At 42.5% G+C, this 19,951-nt stretch overlaps 1 protein-coding gene and 1 long non-coding RNA gene across 6 annotated transcripts in view; one reads left to right on the forward strand and one right to left on the reverse strand.

The window, feature by feature from the left end:
• Positions 1-310: 310 nt before the first annotated feature.
• The window catches only part of LOC111246207 (ubiquitin carboxyl-terminal hydrolase 2-like), a 114,466-nt gene continuing 94,825 nt past the window's right edge, over positions 311-19,951 (reverse strand). For 4 of the 5 annotated variants that reach the window (XM_086984766.1, XM_086984768.1, XM_022795435.2 and 1 more), the window contains 7 exons: positions 8,793-9,631; positions 4,288-4,543; positions 3,867-4,095; positions 3,395-3,644; positions 3,038-3,218; positions 2,691-2,823; positions 311-2,499 (listed from right to left, as the gene is read on the reverse strand). In XM_086984766.1, coding sequence (XP_086840892.1) covers positions 2,409-2,499; positions 2,691-2,823; positions 3,038-3,218; positions 3,395-3,644; positions 3,867-4,095; positions 4,288-4,543; positions 8,793-9,539 — 1,887 coding nt within the window. In that variant the 5' untranslated portion in view covers positions 9,540-9,631 and the 3' untranslated portion in view covers positions 311-2,408. The remainder of the gene's footprint in view (positions 2,500-2,690; positions 2,824-3,037; positions 3,219-3,394; positions 3,645-3,866; positions 4,096-4,287; positions 4,544-8,792; positions 9,632-19,951) is intronic. The other variant, XM_086984769.1, reaches the window with a different exon arrangement.
• LOC111246214 (uncharacterized) lies at positions 7,095-10,925 on the forward strand. Its single transcript, XR_015324607.1, has 2 exons — positions 7,095-7,795; positions 10,736-10,925. It is a non-coding gene; the product is annotated as an uncharacterized LOC111246214 (long non-coding RNA).

Consider the following 19,951-nt stretch of genomic DNA (forward strand, 5'->3'; position numbering starts at 1 on the left):
GGTAAGTAATTATGAAAACAAAATATTCAGATTTTTTTAAATACAGCAGCTTGCATATACATGTAAGTGAACAAAGTGCAAACTCTTTCTGACTATTAACTGATCTTATTGTTAAGGTGCTATCGAACTGCCAAAAATACTTGCTGAAGAAATGCGTTTTCGAATGAAGACTATAATGTCTATCGATTGACGCATTACTAAAGCGATCTAGATCTATTGAAATCTAATGAAATCTTTATGTATAATTTACCCTATCTATGATAATAGTGTACAGTAGCATGTCATTACTTACAAGCAAAGACGTGTCAGATTAAAGGTTAACAATAATTTTATTATATTATTTTACTTAGTACACGCTTCTTTTATTTCTTTTCTCTCCTCGTACCCGCAAAGATCATTAATTTCCCAACCCTTCTTCTTTATTTGATCTTCTTTTTCGAAGAGAACCTCTCACATGACAACGTGCGCACCCGCACTTGAAGCACGCTCAGTCGCAGATGCTCACAACGGCTTGAATATTCTCAACACGTCTATAGGCCTCGTCGAAGTGGCCCTTTCCTTTGCCTCTCGCCTCTTAATAGCGCATTTGCTGCTATACAATAGAACCTATTTTCAGAATTCCTTAGGTTATTTATCTAGTACCTCAGTTATCATGATCATCAACATGAACACGTCTTCTGTACGTCTGGATTCGCGACGAATTTCCAGGACTCATAAGTCCTTATTATTAGTGCCTTATTTTGCAATTCATATTCATCATGATTATTATTACATATCTAATATATATATATATATATATATATATATATATATATATATAAACAATATATATATATATATATATATATAAACACAAATTATGTACAGTATTCGACAGGGTGACCGCCATTTCTACTACGGTGGTCGATTGCAACTGATCTCATCATCGAAGACGATGCCCTATAACCTTATATAATAACTGTTATAATAATCCTTATAATTATAATTATTATAGTTTGTGTATGTATGTATTGCTATGATTAATATTAGTTGCAATTTGTCGGCGTCCTTTACAATTGATGTTATTAGATATAAGTTTATGGCGCGGTTTTTGTCTCCTTGCTCTCCTAACTTCGGTTCTTCATTGTCTCCTAGCTGTCCAATATTGTCTATCTATCGTTTTGTCTAACGAAAGGGTCTTTGTTCTATCTGCAGCTATGTTATCAAGTTGTCACATGCCCATCGTTTACCCAGATTCAGGCGTCCTTCGAAAGGGGCAACAATAATCAAACTCGATAGTGAGTCAAACACAGCTTTGAAATTGCACGCATTACTGTAAAAGCATTTCTGTTTTGTATCAGAAGAATATTTTTCATCTTTATCATCAGTGATGTTTATTGCACGAGTATTGCTTAGGGTAAATCGGTAAGAAAGTGGTTCTCCATACCTAAAGAATAATTACTCAACTGGATGCATTCTAACATATAAGGTTTTGTTTTTTTTCTGTCTACTGTCAAAAGGCAGATATGATAGGGTAATTTTGAAGTCATTATAGATTCTATTAAAAGTAAAAAAAACCATGAAATTTGGATATGACTGAGACCTATTTGACGGAATAATACGTAGCCAAGGCAACAAAGTCTGCACATGGTGAAACTGACTAAGATTATATTTTTTTTTCTAGCAAATTTTGCTTGAGAACTTTATTTACTGTACAGTATTATCTCGCTCTCTTTCCTGAGCCGCTCTGCGTCAGGTACTCCAGTAACTGCCGTATCCCTATTAATTGCGGGTCATTGCTTCGGGATCTGGCTCCCAAAAGCACATGTAAATAGATTATCATTCTATCAATGTAGTTCCTATTGCCTCCTCGTATACTAAAAACGTCGATAAGCTGCTTTGAATGAACACAAGCGCCAGACTAGATTCTTCAACGGCTGCCAGCATCGTAGCATCTCACTTCCAACAAATGATAGGCCTTCTGCGACAAGGTCTCCTGGAATCTCGATTAGTTCAGTCGCCAGCTCTGGTTGCCTCTGCATTTCAGAGGCTCGCTGTAAGTATCGTATAAAGCGCCCCGCGCTGTCAAATCGGTCACATCCATTAGCGACGATACATGGACTGTTACTTGCTAATCCGCACGTCTATGTGTGTTCTTTATGCACGAACGGAGAAGCTGCATTCTGCTTAATTACTCAAAGGCGTCGGTAACGTAACTTCCGACATCACTGTCTAGACAGAAACTAGCTGTTGTTCGTTAAAATGCAGCGGCTACATCATTCGTATGATAATGTGGCTCGAATTTAGCTCATTGATTGCATTGCGAGAAGGCGAAGATAGCGGGCCTTGCACGGACGTGCAAAGAGACTGTGCGTAGCGAAGAGGCCCCAAAGGGACGTATTTATCATCTACATCTACAATACATCTATCTACAGGCGGCTGAATGTGCTGCCGTCCAACTCGTAGAAGAGCACATACGCCTCCGGAGATACTACGGAACTGTCGTTGATCTCAGAAACCCTGCAAGAAAGTGCATAATGACAGAAGTAAGTCACAAACTGAATAGGATTGATCCCTCTACGTTCTGGGCGTTCGTGTACTTTTGCGAACAATGCAAATTCATAATTATCCAATTGTGATAGAGAGCCAGAGAATCAATGAGGTAGATATTTAGACGAAAAAGAAATCCGACAGAAATCGTGTAGGCGTACCTGGCATCGTTGCAACAATACCATTGCCTGTTGTGAGGGTTCAGACAGCTAGCCGTATAGTGGCCGGAATGCGTTGATCCAGAATGGTTCGATACGGCAATAAGGTTATACTTCGATCTGTGTGAATCGCCACCTGTTGAGGACACCAACGCATCAGAAAAATGGCACCGTCACACAGATCATTCCAGCATAACAACTCCAGATTGTTCTGTAGCACACTATTCCATTTTCTTCCGGTTACCGCTACACAACAAGAATTTATGGCGATGCATGTACACATTATTGGAATTCGGTTTTTACTTATGCGAGAATTCGAATCTATCGAGTTACTGTTGAACCATACGCACCACTGGAAACGAACTCCGAGATGTCGAGATTTTTTAAAGGAAACTGGACATTAGTATCGAGCTTGGAGCGGTAACGTTCACAGTTACCGAAGCGCTTTAAGTGCAGGACAAGGATCTTAGGACACTTCCATATCGAGAGTTGCTTAGTCATGCGCTGTCGCTTCTTGCACTCCTCACAGGTCTGAAATTGCGTCGAGATGGAAACGTGATATGCTATCTACTATTGCGGAGTTCTTAAAACGTAACGCTATGAAAAATAATCCTGAGTGGCGGGACTGAAAAAATACGATAGCCAGTATGCAGACGTCGAGTCTACGTCAGCGAACGCAATCAATGGATATCAGTTACTTCACTGACCGGTTTTTCGTCGCCGTCGAGTACTTCGTCCTTCGTAAACAACTCGAGACACTGCTGCAGCGAATGTGCCGAACAGCGCGAGTCGGATATTGGCAATGAAAGGTCCCAAAACGGGTCAAAGGTGACGCTCTTGTGGCCGCACACAGCGCACTGCAACGTTGACTTTAATTGGCCGACAAACAAGTCGACGATGCGCGAGTCGTCAATTCGTAAGTATCGACGCCAGGACTCAGCAGCCTTTGCCTGATCACTGAAATTAGAACACGTTAGAAACGCAACTTATAAGTACAACTCCTGCTACTGGTTACAAATTGTACAAACTTCAGAAAATTGCTCTTAGCAGCTGCCAAGAACGAACTATAGGTAAAATAAAAAAATCATTAGTAGAAAATAGAATCAAGTAAAATACAGCGAACATTTTCTGTTGGGAAAATTGTGAAGATAGATAGCTCTGAAGTAGAATATTAGTTACCTGAGGGTATCGTCGATATCGGGAAGGCAGGTTCCACGTGGCTGTACTCGAACCCGGTTGATGTCTTCATGGAGTCCCTGGAGAAGATAACGCAGGAATTCTTGCGCATCCTGCTGTGCGTAACCCATGAAGCGAGGGGCGTATTTTTGGATCTGAGATCGGAACTCCGTCGGCGAAAGAGCTGGGCCTTCCTTTGAATTCCATATCGAAACAACAAGACTCGCGAAAGCTGTAACCGACACAAACGAAATTGGCAACAACAGCCATCATACCGACTTTGTGTGAAATAGAACTGTTGTGATGTATTCAACATTGCATTACACTAAGGTCATGTACATGAGCGCATAGTAGACCCATAATGCCGTTGATACTGGCATCTTCTGATCGACTATTTGGAGAAATAGTTTGATTATTTACTTGCCCTGAGCAAGATCACCTCGCATCGGCGAGTTGGTATTAATATCCACACGGTAGCCTGTCTCTCGAAAGTAGTCAGCTAGCTGGGTATGCACAAGACACTGTATTATAGAGTTCATGAAGCACGAATTTCCCAGATTTCGGAGCCCCCGAACGACGTCGGCGGGGCAGGCCACGTTTCCATTTGTGTCGCTCGATGATCCGCTTCCGAGGCTTCGTGCGGAGCTTCGTGAACCGACGCTAATACCCGACGAACTTTCCTGGAATAACGATGCGACGCGCATTAGCGGCAATGCTATGATCGTTAGTGTCGAGGACGTACCATATACAACGATACATGCATCTATCTTACTTTAATCTGACATATAATTTGTGCAGCCTCGAACACTTAAAATGGCTATAACAAGCCAGCTAGGTTCACCGGCGAATGGTGATTCATTAGTACTTTTAATGGTAATTTACAGCTATGCAACTGGTAGATATTGCAAAAACTTAAATTTAATACGTTCCCATACAACTCCTCAATGCAGATCCCAGAAACACTCACAGTAGATAAGAACAGTTCCATCCATACTGACGGTACCTTTCTGTAGATTATGGAAGACCGCGGCATCGTCACCAAGAGATGTTTTGGGAAGAAGATATTTTGATAAAAAAAAAAATATTAATTTTGACGTATCGTTCGATTGCTGACCTCGAGATCGTGATCTGTTTTGATACTATTGTGTACGAGAAAAACCTAAAATCAGCTGGGTCATATGATTTGACTTCAAATGGACGGCTAAGCCCTTCGTACACCAACGAGATTCTATTTATTTTCAGTGAAAACGAAGCGTATGAATTTCTATCTTGTATTTTCATTCGCATTTCTGATCGAGGAAGCCAGAGCGTTCCATACGCGCACCACACGGGAAGTGTAGTTAATAAAAGAAGGCTCTACCTACCGTAATCTCAAATTCAATTTTTACTCAGTTTTTCTAGAAAGTAGTCGCTTGGTCAACTGGTTTGATAGTGCACCAGAACCGATCGAGCGGAAACAACCCTTGGAGCGGTCACGTAACCTTATTATATAACTTGGAAACTCGATCGACCTTTCGCTTTCCGTCTGCTTAGGGTTTCCGCCGGTTCCTTTCGCCTTTTTTTCGCGGCGATCTTTTCATGACAGCGATCGAATATTAACCGGATGTTCGCCCATTTGTGCTTAGTTCCTCGTGCTGATCTCGGCTTGTCTAATAAAGCCATCGTAGAGACCTCGAACAATGTTACCTTTTAAACAGCCAATTTCATACAACGTATGCTAACATTGGCAACAAGAAATACTTTTTCGAAGACAATTTACCACAACTGAACGACATTCGCCACCATCTGGTACAAATTCGCCCACTTACTCGATCCGTTCTTACAAGGTTAGTCTGAATCACTGTCGTCGGTTTCCTGTTGGTATTCGATGATTTGAGGGGGCCGTACATCGCAGCAGAGAAATAAAATTTCGACTATTAGAAGATTACATTACATTTTGCGTATTTTGAGAAAACATGCAAACGGCGGAAGCTGTTATTCAAGCTAGCAGCTGGCTGGTACGTAGTATACGAACTCGAACCGAAACATCTGTTGTCAATAACGTCATAGTACCATCAAATGATCCACAGAGCAAGACGCCAAAAACAGCGACTTTTATTCAGGAGCTTCTCGCAGTCCGTTGTAAATCAACTGGCTAAGTACCGCCTTGGCTAAAGGCTAAGAAATTTGCAATCACGAAAAAGCAAAGCAATACTATGAGCATGCCACCTATAATGTAGCGCCTGCACACGGCTGCACAGATCTGTGTAAAGATCGGCATCAGCCGCTCAAGTACTAAACGTGTAATCACAGCCGGTTGAAGGTACGCTAGGGTTCTCTATACCATCTGTCGGATAGCTCTACATCGAAATTCACCAATTGTGTCAACCTCGATTTCGACAGACGGGAAAAACGCCATGGAGTTAGTCGTTGCCCCCTGAGAAGGAAAAGACGTCAATGTGGCGTGAAAAAGTTTTATTGATCCTATTTTTGTCAAAATCGCAGTCCGATAACGGAAAGCAGAAGCAGCAGCAGCAACAGCTCTTGGTGGTCCTTCGTAGCTCCGAAATCCATTTGGTCAAGTGTTCATTTACCAATATGCCGTAACATTTTCCAGGCGCCATGTACGCCAAGCCATCGTGAATCATTGCGACACCAGACAATTCCGAGGACCAACTTCTATCGAAATATTCTCGTTAGGGGTGCTAGTGGAAAACACGTTAACTGAGATCATGTTTCTACGCCGGAATACTAGCTTTGCTTATCAACTAGAAAGACTATATAGTGGACTGCACCTGAACTCATTTTATTACATGCATTATTATCATGAAATGTTTCGACAAGTTACAAAGAAAAAAAATCATGCAACAAACGCCTTGACCCGCGTACGTTTCAATACGCCATAGAGAGTCCCAGGAATTGAAAATGTATGCAGTTTTTCGCGAACACACAAATAAAAATCAAAGTGATAGAAACGGCTTGTCTATTAATCTATAGGCCTATCTTTTACCTTCTAAGGAGAGATATAATAGTAGACTCACTGGGTACCACAGTTACCAAACCAACTTTCAAGTCGACTTAGCCTAGCGATCGCGCTGTTATTTCAAATTGGCCAAAACAACAGCGCGGGCCAAGAGTCAAAATCCTAACCGCTATAGTAATAGGATTGCTTCGAACATGTACAAGATCTTAGACCCGCGGTAAAATGTCCTACGCGTTTGCACTAAATTGAAAGAACCGCGTCATCTCCAACTCTCTCACCTTGGTCCGCCCAATAGCCACAAATGACATAATATCTAATTAATACAGGCACAACACAATACCATGTGGCATACTGGAGGTCAAACAGCGACGTATAGATGCAAACACAATTTACAGAAAAATGTTCATGTTTATGCCTGTGCATAACCCTCCGTCACTAACTCATTCTTGCCGTCCCGATTACATATCCTATGAGCGAATATGCGTACGTAGGGTATAAGGGTAGCTATAGTCGTCCAACCTGATAACCCTTAATGAGAAGCCCCGGGAACATGAATATAGCTAATCTCCATTGGTGGATGCTACTACGATGCAACTCCGACATGTGTCATAGACCGACGAATAATTTCCAGTTTTCAAACTCGCGAACGCTATAGAGAGCGGGCGTTTTTGCCTGTAGCCGTGCTTTATGTGTGCGTCGAGTTAAGGGTATAGCACAAATGACGGTGTCTGTCTGACAGGAGCTGTCGAAGTGATGACATGCCATTTTGAAGTTAGTATTGTGAACCACAGCGTTGTGCAATACTGGGAGCCGACCGCTGCCATCGTTAACGCCCACGTCGTCGCCAGCGCCATCTCGATGAGCACGTATGCCTGGGGTGGCAGTAATCGCACGCACGAAATGATTGCCTCCCCACTTCCGCTTGGGACGTCGGATCCCATGTATTCTACGCGGCAGCTCATACTCAAACGTAAGTGTCAAACGTTTTTACATTGCACGTCACAACAACGACGACAACAACTGCAAAAACAGTAACATTACCACTATCAGTGGCTCTGGTCGTTCTCAGCCTTCCTCCACGGTCATTTTCCTCGGACGTATAAACAAAACAACTAAATTGCGCAATATTCTCACATGTAGACACACCCTCACACGCAACCTCTTATAAATACATATGCACAGATGCAAGAGATCGGTAGATAGGGGGTGGAGGCACGACTAGTAATTGACGAGAAGAGAGACAGAACGGCTATGCTGTGACGCTGGCGAATCGACCTAGTATGCTTTTCTATGCGGTAATCCCGGTAGATGCGTGGTAAAGTCTCATGAGGGAATGTGGCCATTGATGCTTCTGCTGCTATTGCCGAATGTTGAACTCATCGTAATAGTACTAGCGATTAAGGCTGTGATTAACAACGGACGCCAAAATGGCACAACCATCAGCACTGCCTGCGGCGGTAACGAGTGGCTCAAAGGGCAAAGATAGGAACCTGGTCTCAATTAATTGCATAACAAGCTGCTACTGCACTTCGAATAATGATATGGTTCTATCAATACTATTAGTAGCGGGTCACTGTAGTAACAGCAGATAATATTGTAAATAATTGGTCGATCGCAGACGTTGATGGTGCGGTTATAAACGGGTATACCTTGTGAAAGAGCGCAAGATATTTGTCATTGAAAGTAAATAAACTACCCCGTAATTGGTTTTAAATATCAAGATATGATTATTAGTTAATCCATGCAAAAATAGAACTGAGAATGTAACAAGGATATGTTGAACATTGTAGAAGCAAGTCAGCTGGCAGAAGCATCTACTTGAAACATATGTCTTTCTAATTTTCGGGTACTTGCAATAATTTAGGTCTCCAGCCCTAACGTATCACGGAACGATAGGGCCACGAATAGGACAGCAAGGAGAAAACGTGAAAAGCTTTGAAAGGTTTTAAAAAGTCATATACACTTACTCCTGATACGGACGATACCCTGCGCAGGCGATGCCGACCAAGTGGACAAACTGGAACATCAATCGAGTCGACGGATGAATTGGATGAACCCAACGCTCGGTAATGGCATGACGACGAAGGCGTAATTGATCGTGAGCCTAAGCCAGAATCTGAGCTGGCTGGAGAGGGCGCCAAAGCCTCACCGCTGATCGCCGAACATCCCGACAGGCTTCGTTCATGACCCTTCTTCAGGGTGAGATTGCTGTTGACGTCGAGATTCGCTGAGGTCATCGGTGATGCCGTCGACATCATGGAACTTGATAGGCATGGCGAGTTGGCAGTGCTTAAATCGGTGATCGAGAGTCGGCGTACTCCCCGCGACAGGGAATCTGCCCTCTCATGACGCTCTGAACGTTCAAGTCGTTCCAGCCGACTTGACCACGTCGGTACGCGAGACTCACTGAGGTCTCGGTAGCTCGTGAGTCGGACAGGTCCGCTGCGTTCGAAGGCGTCTTCGCGACCTAGCAACATTTTGCGACGGGTGGGCGATTGTAGGTCAATTGAGCTTGAGCTCGAGAAATACGATGTTGGCGTCGCCAAAGATGATCGAGGTGGCTTGCTACGTAATCCGATCGAAGTTGTCGTTGTGGGCGATATGCCACTGCTCAGAGCAGACAGCGTGGAACTGCCAGTAGCTGAAGCGCCGCCGGCTGAATACCGGCTAGATGGCAGCGACCAGTTAGAACTTGGTGACGAAAGCAAAGACATGACCGCGGATTTTGCGAGGGTGAGCTGTGTTCACACACGTGACGAGTTACTCACAGCCAAGGCGTCGTTTTCCCTGAGTCTATTTTTGCATCCTGGAAGCAAGCGAAACCAATGTTAGTTCTTTTCCTCATTTCTGTTCCCTAACGCATATACTGCTCGAGATTGTTCGCCATCACAAATAATCGAGTAGACCAGGACGGCGACTCAAAGAGGGAGGTATCTAGGTGATTGGTCACACAATCGCTTCTGTCCGATCAGCAACATATGAGTATTCGACATGTCACTTCGTTGGCACAGATGCGTTTAGACGTTTTCTTTGTACAGGAAAGTAAGTCTTTGATTATCACAAATATTGGGCATTAGAGAAATAGTAAATGCATACAACCCGGTCCATAAAACACATACTCTCCTATCATTAGACGCTTCATTAGCGACAATAATGAAGTCTGATAAACAGGTATCACGTCTCATGTGTCAGTTGGAAACATTTTAGTCCTAATAAAAACTAAACGCAAAGACAATGTTTACGTTCGGTAAGTTGACAATGTCATTGTCTAACATTAGACGCTTTTGTAGATAGGTGTTACGTGTGCGACCGTTGCGTAAGCCGGCGCAGTCAGTGCAAATGCTGTTTAGCTTTATAGAGGTCTGTATATAGAAAACATTGTCTAAAACGCGTCATACGATTTTCTAGTCGGCTACACATAGCCTTAGAGTAGTTACTTTGTTAATTCACCGAAATCATTGCCTAAGTTAAAAGTCGATTTAAAGTTAACGAGTTTTGAATCGCTGCCGGCAATAAATGTTAATCTGTATTTGGCGTTTGTGTCCTGTCGTTGTTCAAAACGGAAATGCCCGCTAGGATAACTGTTTCTCATTGTCGTCCGCACTCGTCTGACTAGAGCTTTTTGTCAGTTATTTCTATGTGGCTGCCGCATTCATCGACTTGCAGTTTGATCAACAATCACAAATACAATGTCGGACTAAGATCCGACATCATCAATCCGAATGCCAATGCGAAAAAGGTACGCAGACGCCAGGGCAGCCAGGGGTCAAGGCTGCCTCTACCAATGGCTGACGCTACTGTTGCTCATTCACTGAGCGTCTGGATAGTATCAGAACATTTCGTCCCAACGATTTCTAATCTTTTACGGTTCGTTGGATTTTGTCAATATTTTCCCTTTCTTTGTTTTCAGAATGATGCTTCGTTATCGCTGATTCCATAACGCTTCGCTACACAAGATGGATTCGAGACTGTTTTCTTCAGTCGCAGATTTTATGGTCGATGGATCGAGAGTGACTGCAATCGAATGAAAAATGTCAGCGAGCCGGCAAAATCATATTTAAATGTGTAAAAATAAAGAGACTTAGTCGTACATAAACGTTTGTCTCGCATATATCTTTATTATCCTTTTAAACAATGACAGTTATATAAAAATAATATTATAATAATAGTATTGATCCCTGCGGTAGTCTCTGTTAGATCTGGCTCTGCAGAGTTTTACATGGAAATGGTTTATATAGATGTAATAGTTTACTTAAACTGAGTTGATATCTCTTATCATAAGCTACATGTAAATGAGCCGCATTTCTCGTATGTGCCGAGCGCGGCATTTCCGACAGATGAGCTTACTGCTGTTCGCCTTGACCACGGCGCCAACCAGAGTCTATACTGGTATACACAATTTACAGAAACTCTTCCTGCTAATGAACGAATAACTTTTTCTTAGTAACTATAAGTTAAGCGATACTGGCGCACCCAGTCTTGTCGAATTATCGCCACATCAAACATTCAAATCAAACTTACTTGATCACGCTTTCTGTTGTTCAAAACTTCGAATTACCAATATATATATATCGTAAAGCTCGTGGACACCTGCTTTCCTGCAGGAACCCGTGCACCGAAAGTCGAAACAAAGGATATGTATGTTCAGTCGGTACGTCCCTATCAACTTATTTATGTCGCAAAACCAAGTAAAGAGATTTCCATCAACCTGTGCGAATTGTTCGTAAGGGTAGTGTTGAAGGTTTCCGAACTTTTACGCCAAACTAGTCTGATCCAAATAAACTCCAAATTGGAGAAAATTAATTGAGGTCTAGAACGACGAATATATGGTCCCTAGCAGTTCGGTGGTCCATCAACCGGTCATCGTCTAAGCGTTTTATCCGCCATTGCTATTTTTTATTTTTGAAACGAGTCCGCCCAATATCAGCAGTATGATTAACAGCAGGCTTTTTTTTTATTTTAATTTAATTTAAGTTTAAATATAAGTAATGATCGCGAAATAAAAAAAAATCGTTAGCTCAGATCATGTAAGTATACAGATATTGTACTGCAGCTTGGTAAAAGCGATTCCAATTGGCATCGTTCGTGTACTAATCGCGGTACTATATCGCAGTTGACCATAAATTTTATGGACATTTAAAAAATCGCATATATTACTTACGGGTATAAAAAAGACTGTGCTAGAGACAAGCGTGTCACCGAAAAATAACGGATTGGCACCCGAATCCTTCTCAAGTAGCCCGGACGTGAGTGGTGTAAAAATACATTAAAACATTTCGCAAAAATTATCGAATATCAATCAGCGGCCAATTTTAGATATAGAGTGACACCGTACAGAGACCCGGTCGTAATGCCTCTGTAAAGTACCCTTGTGATTACCAGTAGAATAGATAAGAAATATCGATTTACGCGGTGACTATGCAGAGCACGTGTGTCCGACAGTGAAAAATTAGGTGATGGATAGCTAGATTTAAGCTCGAAAAGGTGGAATAGTAACTGTACTCTCAGTAAGACCACGCTTACAAGTTCTGCATGGGTTTATATATCATGGAAGTTTCGCGAAAAGTAAAAAATCAGTCGGTAAAGTGGGCCCCATGCTAGGTCCTATTAGAAAATCGTGCTTAATGGAAAACGACTACAAAAACTCAGGTCAACCTAAGGATGGGACAACTTAGCGGCGCCATCAGACACTTATCACTTGAAAAATTAGAATAATTACACTAATAATAATAGTTATTATCTCGAAAATATTTTGTCACGCTAACTATCATTTCATTTTGATGTCGACATAGACAGAGCCCTTATCCTATCGGCCAAAAAACAACACCGCAACCACGTACTGATATGTTAGATTTAGCGAATTGTCGAACATGAGCCTGGCTTCAAAAGGCCGATCCGAAAATTTGCTGTTTCTTTAGCGTTCAGAATACGCGTAAACCTGTTTTTGTCCAGAGGAAGTCAAGAAACTATAGCTAGACGTTTTGGGGAAGCGCCTCATAAGCACGTCCCGCTTTTGCGGGATGAAGCGTTAAGTTTCACTAACGATGCTTCATTGGATGTTAGTTGACAGATGAACTTCAGGCATCGAGGTCCATACGCCCAGTCCGACAGCTCACTCGAATAGACATGTGTTTGCGTAAGTTGTACAACCATTCATACGCTACAGTGTCTCCAATAGTATCCGAAGACGCAAAGTAAAAAAAACACTTCGTACGGACTCTTTCGACGGTGAGCCTATGTAACGGAAACGGTGAGACTAGACGAAATTCGATTTTTCATATACTGTTCACTTGGTAGGTACGTATAAAGGTGTTATCAGGAAGTTAGCTAATATACGTGAATTTATCTATATTTGCTTGGATGGATATCAGAAATTAAGTAAACATAAGTAGAACTGCTTGCAAAGAACGATCGTTTGTGAGGCTCCAGGTGCCTACCGTTGTTCAATTGTAATCGTCTGGTGCGTTGTAACGCTTTGCCAACGCTTAATGTTGACTTGAGATTGTTCGGTTCCGTGCGAGACCGATTCCAGTCAGCCAGCCAGCCAGCCAGCTGCGGCTTATGTAAGCCTTTTCCCACAAAACGTATCCTCGTTGCAAGACACAGAGTAGTAGGTTCAGGCAAATGCGAATCCCTGCAGCTATTTTACTTTGGCCCATTTTGGCGCAACGCTACCGTTACAGTCCTGCTTGATCGTTAAATTTTCCCAATATTTACGTATTGAACTGAAATGGGTTAATTGGCCAAACTACCTGTCACAAGCCAAAATCAAACGCCGAAAAAGAAAAAAACTAAAGACACCCTACGTAAACAATTACGTCCATAGAAAACGTACCTAGGTTAAATGATCATATTAGAGATGTTACTATATAATATCGGGTGAACTGAAACGTTGACGTGTCGTAAGCCGACCTGGTGTAGTGCGGTCTGACTTTAGAACCTACTTGTTCTTCCAACATTCTTCCCCCCGGCGCCCTACTAGAAGATTCGATCAGACATAGCATCAAAAAACAGTACCGCGGGACGTTAACCACTTAGCAGTTAGTTAAATACGGAGAGAAAGTTATTGATACGAAGGTTTAGCTAGTACACTGATATACATGGACATATGTATGTGTGTGTGTGTGTGAGAGTTATAATTACATCTTAATACTGCGACGGATCATGTGGCTAGCCCCATACGAAAGCGTTTTTACTGATAGACACAGTGATTAGCCTCTCTGACGCTATATAACGGATATTTTGGAAGAGTAGTTAATACGCATATATTTTCGATTTTTCTATTGGTCGAAAAATGCAGAATTAGGCCACTAGTATCATTACTACTTAAATGACATTACAAAAGGCAATATTGAAATTGTGCCTAAAAGATAAACAGTCGTATCTATATTATACTGTATCGTAAGTTTACTATGTTTAGTCTATTTACTAACGATGACATATTCGTGGATATTTTATGTATTCTACAGTATGATAGTTTACGATGCGGTGATGAGACAAAAGTTTTCCGGTGAACTATACGATAATGCAACGTATGACCCGAGGCGACGCACTGAATTGTTATTCATAGGCGTTGCAGCAAACACCGTCGACAGACCGACAGTTATAACAGTGTAGTCAACAGGCAATAATAGACAGCAGGTGAACAGGCAAGCATTTACATAACTGCACCGTTATTTCACGCACACAAATTGGTAGCACAAGAAGAAAAGCTCTTGCTTTTGATCCTATTACGACGCTTAATGTAGCCTCGTTATTTACAATACCGCATTTGCCTAGTGGCTTCTTTCGTGATAGCTACATTGTATCCGTATATGTATTTTATAATAATAATAATAAACTTGACAACTACGGTTCTAAATATAGCCTAATTCACTTTATTATATTTGTCCGCGTGACGGCTTCTATTAGCATCGTTCCGTTCGCAGCACCATCTATCAGTCAGGTGGAACTAGCTGGTGCCGTTACCGTCTTGATACCATTCTTTTTCCGATCATCATATTATCACTATTATTAGAAGTTTTACACTTTGCTGGTTCCAGTGCCATCTAGACTACTACAACCAGCCCGCCCATCGTCAGAGAGCCACAAAGAGCTACCGGACGTGCTGGTTATAGTTTTCAGTTAGTTTCGATCTCCGCAAGAGTACAACACAGACTCCTCAAGCAATGCTATATCTACGAAAGATAGTTTAACTATAAAATTTTCATCAGCGGCCTCGTTAAGCCCTTACAGTCCGTCAGGGAAATGTTTGCTATTGCCAATGCACACGTCCGCAGCGCCACCAACTTTCAGTATTGCGACGTCGCTCATCTCCGCTATTTGCTACCGCTAAATCACCTCTCGATGAACACACATGTAATGTATTACATGTGTCTGTTGGTGTTCAGCAGCCATCGCAGCGCCAGCGGCATAGAAGTGCCTTATCCTTCGCGGTGATCCGCCGCCGCTAACGGTCCCGCTACGAAAGTTTACAGCGGGCTAAAGTACAGCAGCGCCGTCGCCGCTATCGTTCATAAACAATCAATACTAAAAGCAGCAGTCATAGTTCGATTCGATATTCATTTAACTAGCTCCAGCAACCATATGCACAAACGAAACTTAGGCATGGGGATTGTACATAACTGATAGATCGGACAGCGCAATATAGTAATAACAGATGTGTACAAAATCACTGCCCCGATCATTTTCGGCTGGCGAGACAACGAGCTTAACTTTAAAAGGCGGTCGCAGTTCGATAGTGGGAATCACGTTATCTGTTGCTCTCCATTAATATCACAATGCCACCACGGCTTGGCAGGCGAAGGGGCGTCTTAGTTCAGTCGCCGTCAACAGTTGATTCTGGACGGTCTATCAGCGTTACAGTAAAATGGACAAGTTAGATAAGTGGAAGATACGCCTCCTGAATCAGACTCAAAACATGTTGAGGAGGGGGAGAAAGCTCGTCATTTTTGTGACCTGTGTAATGTCCAGCACTTTTACATGACCACTCGGTTTACTATGAAATCAATGCGTCTGGCAACTTTAGATGGGCGTTTGTCGTCGACTGCCAGGCACCTTCGCCTACTTCGAAAATACTGCAGCTGTACAGTAGAAGAAGAAAGCTAGAGTCTAGGTCGCTCGTACGCATCTCAGATTCTATTAATTGAAATAGAAGGAGGAGAAATCGAAGAATCGTACTCGATTCATTATCACTTGATAAAACGGCGCGTTTTGTACCAGCACAGAAGTAGCGTATGTATCTATCTTTCAATCCAAGCGTATTTAAGAGATAAGACTATTAACTATATAGCATACTTTGTTATCCTAATTTCACTTTATTCGAAGTATATATATGCGATCTCTTTATGCCGGCATAGAATACGTCATGCTATGTGGTAGTAGTGGATGGAGTGCGATCCGTTAAACAGGATTACGACATGTAACCCGAATTTCTCCATACAACTCAAAGTGAATTCGAAGAAATCGAGCGAAATTCTTTAGCTAACTTTTCCATTCTTCGTTCCACCACTTTAATGCCGCTCGGATCCTCCAACCGCCATCGCCCCAGCCGCCGTGCCTGTAACTCACACGGAATGTCGCTCATGAAAGTTTAAACATATGCATTATCCAGCTGATCGAGTAAAAGCAGCAATATTGCTCCATCATCGAAACAGCGGGCGTCGAAATGTGTTACCTTTTGTCGGTTACTACAGCCGGTACCATCGAAGTCTTCAACAATCGGTTGTGTGTAAACGAAAACTCTGTTTCCGCTTCTACCATCCTTATATAATTTACCATAGGCAAGGTATGGCATTGCTTATTCATGAGCACAGTAGTATCAGTAGCATTACTATTATTTATGGACTTGTGAGATTCAGGCCACAGATACATGGCTTACAGCCCGACTGACTGTAGATGAAGGAACCACAACTCTAGTAACAGCGGCCATTGATGCGTCTCATACCGCATCCGTAGCGCTATACACAGATCAGCGACTGAGACTCGGTAAACAACACGTTAGTTCAGAATAACATAACCTCCTCTTGATATTCTTCGACAATACGATTAGTTTATCAGTTGATCGGTCGTCCGTTGGCTTAATCCATGAATCCATCGGCGTATCTGTCTGTCTATGCAGATCAATCTTAGTTTGTTGTTGTCGAAATTTTTCTGTTTCCCTCATGTCGACTGTTCCCTCTGGGTACCCGCAAGGCGCGTCAGCACTGCGCTGCATCAACTCAGTGACCGAAATCGTCGTCTCAATATCACCAACGTGTCTCGACACAGCCTCCTGGGAACCGCCCAGTCATCCAACCGGTCATACAGGTCCGGCTATACGATCAACTAACCATTGGTCCTTAAAAACGTGGGTCAGCTATCGGCGGCATGACACGATGTGCGTTGTGTTACGCGGGGATATTATCGGATTGTTGCTGCTGAACCAGGCCTGTTATCACATCAGTTCGTTTTGTCATTCTTTTTACAGACGAACGCACACGTCCCGTCCACCGCATTTCACTAGTAGACACCGTAACTACTGAAACGTCTTGTACATTTAGAAGCAGCCACATGCGTATAACAGGCTTCTACTGCTAAAAAGCGAATTCGGTACGAGTTAAGTGGTGCTTCTCTATAAGGTTTTAGCTCTGCCCACGAAGGGGTCCAAGCAAAAAAAGTGCGCTCTGAGTTGTACACTGAAAAAATAGCTACGCCGGCCGTAACGTGCCGGCCATAACTAATACGTATAAGCGAAGCGACAGCATCAGCAGCAATAGAATGGCGACCAGAAACAGAAAAAAAAAGGTGAGGATGCTGAAACCCAACGTGACCAGCGTGAGGTTCAGCTTTCAGAAGAATTTTGAGGGTGAGGGAAAAACTCCCCCTTCCCAAATCTGGAGCATCTTTGACGCACGCACGAGTGTCGCTACCTTTACTTCAAGCAAAACTAGTGGTTAGAATTGGTGCTGAAGTGGCAAATACCGATCGCCTTGGCCGTGCTCCACTTTTCGATCTGATCCAGTCGGCACAGCTGCGCCATGTTGAAACAGGAACGACTGTGGCGCCAGCCAGAGCAGCAACAACGCCAGTCTCCGTTGCCCTGGTATCGCCTCCTACAGCATGGTCTGAGCGATAACCATTTAATTCGTACGATGTCAACGTACGCTGTATATGGCCAGATTCTAAATGCTTCATCGTAAATGACCAGGGAAAGGTAAACGAATCATTGACCAGACCAGTAATCTTCATGTCTAACGAGTAGCTTTACAAAAATAATCCGAGTACTAATAGAAATCTAATATTTAATAGGGTCGCAATATAAAGAACTCACAAACGTATAGTTACATTATCTTATACACTATCACTCAACAGAACAGGCATCATGTGTCCTATTCACAGGGGCTGCCATAAATTCAAGATGCCTAAAACAGGTTCAGCATTCGAAAAAAAACAACAAGAAAGCGGCTCACATTCAGAACTCTATAGATACCATTAGAATTTAGTTCGAAATAAAGGTAAAACAACACGTTTTTCTGGCTATTCAAGTTAGAAAGGCTGCCGGCTTTGTTGATTGATGTGTGCTCAGGTAGTGCTCATATCACTGTTGTTTTAAGTCCCTCCTACAGGTACCTTGTAAAAAAGTCGCCCAGAAACCCTAGTATACAGATAGCTGAGTCTGACTGTGTACCGCTACTGGATTTGGTGGCGTAGCCAAATCTTGCGGGAGCTTAGTATACTGATCTCGATAAATTATATGGGTCAAAAACACCGAGATGCACAAAAAACATCGGTTTTAAATGAGTCCCGTTTCAATTTTCTAGTGAATGTAAGCGTCGCTTCATCGCTTATTTAAGCCGATACCTTGTACTCGAACGGCGTAATCGGGTCACCCCGACCGTCTCGGTGACGGGTAATATGATTTTAATTCAGCGCAGAAATTGTTTTGCTACAATCGAAGCTATGAATGCAGGAGCAAAAAGCCATCCGGTTCTTCCCATCGAAGCAAACTATAATTTACCAGAAGTCGTTGTCATCACGGCACCCAACAGTTCGATACTATAGAATCTTGCTTTCTTTTTTTATTTTGTTTATTATACCGGCACCGAGATTATTGTGCTGCCCTGTTGGACTGATCCTACCTTCCTTCGGTACGCTCGAGTCCAACAGCTGGTGATTGTTGTTGCGGTCAGTGCAGACTGAATCAAACAAATGAGCTTATCTGTCCGAGTATCTACAGGCAGAAAGTTTTGCTACGGAGTTCAAGCGACGTTTCATTCCACTGCTGAAGTGACTGTAGAATAAGGCAGTCTTGATGAGGTTATCGTTTCAGCAATTTATGCGCTATCGCAATCTGGTTGTCCTGTATACCTTATCTCAATCATTCATAAACTAAATCAGCTCTGTCTGTCGTCGGATTTTACGGTTCCCTTGGATTTTAGCTGACTTCAATCGATTGAAAGAGTTCCCCTGGATGGCTGACAAGACGGTCTCAGCTTACGTAACACAATATACGATATCTGTATTTTTGCTCTACGAAATAACGGCATAGACATATCAATTTTGACTAGAGATTAATTGTTATATATATATATATATATATATATGTACATACAAGTATCATGTTCGAGCGAAATGTTTTCCCAATTTTTGCACTTCTATTCGAGAGGAAATTCATTGAATGTCCATGGTCATAGCACCAAATCAGCTATATATATATATATATATATATATAGACAAAATCGTTTTACCAAAGTGGGCTTTTATGACGTGAAGTAATATCTCACGGTACCTCGCTATTCGCCGATTGGAGATCAACTGTGAAACTGCTATAGCGAGCGTGTTGGCTCAGCGCAGTCAAATACACGAACACGTTCAAGCATCATATTGAAAACTAACAGAAGCACCAAGAACTGCGGCATTAAAGGGCTCTCCGTATTATCGACTCAGTTCTACATCGGTAGACGGAAGAATGGATGATTATCTCAAATGATTTATGGACTGAGTGAGCTTATCTGGTTTTATTCAATAGCAACAAGGCCAGCAGCTAAAATCGTATGGGACGATATTCTCTCTTGCAACATAAAGCTCGATTCACTCGCGTCGTTGCCGATGTTTCGAATCATTGTCACTAATCTGCCTACCACCT

The sequence above is a fragment of the Varroa destructor genome, unplaced genomic scaffold, assembly GCF_002443255.2.
Source record: "Varroa destructor unplaced genomic scaffold, Vdes_3.0 BEIS01000003.1, whole genome shotgun sequence".
NCBI classification, from domain to species: Eukaryota; Metazoa; Arthropoda; class Arachnida; order Mesostigmata; family Varroidae; genus Varroa; species Varroa destructor.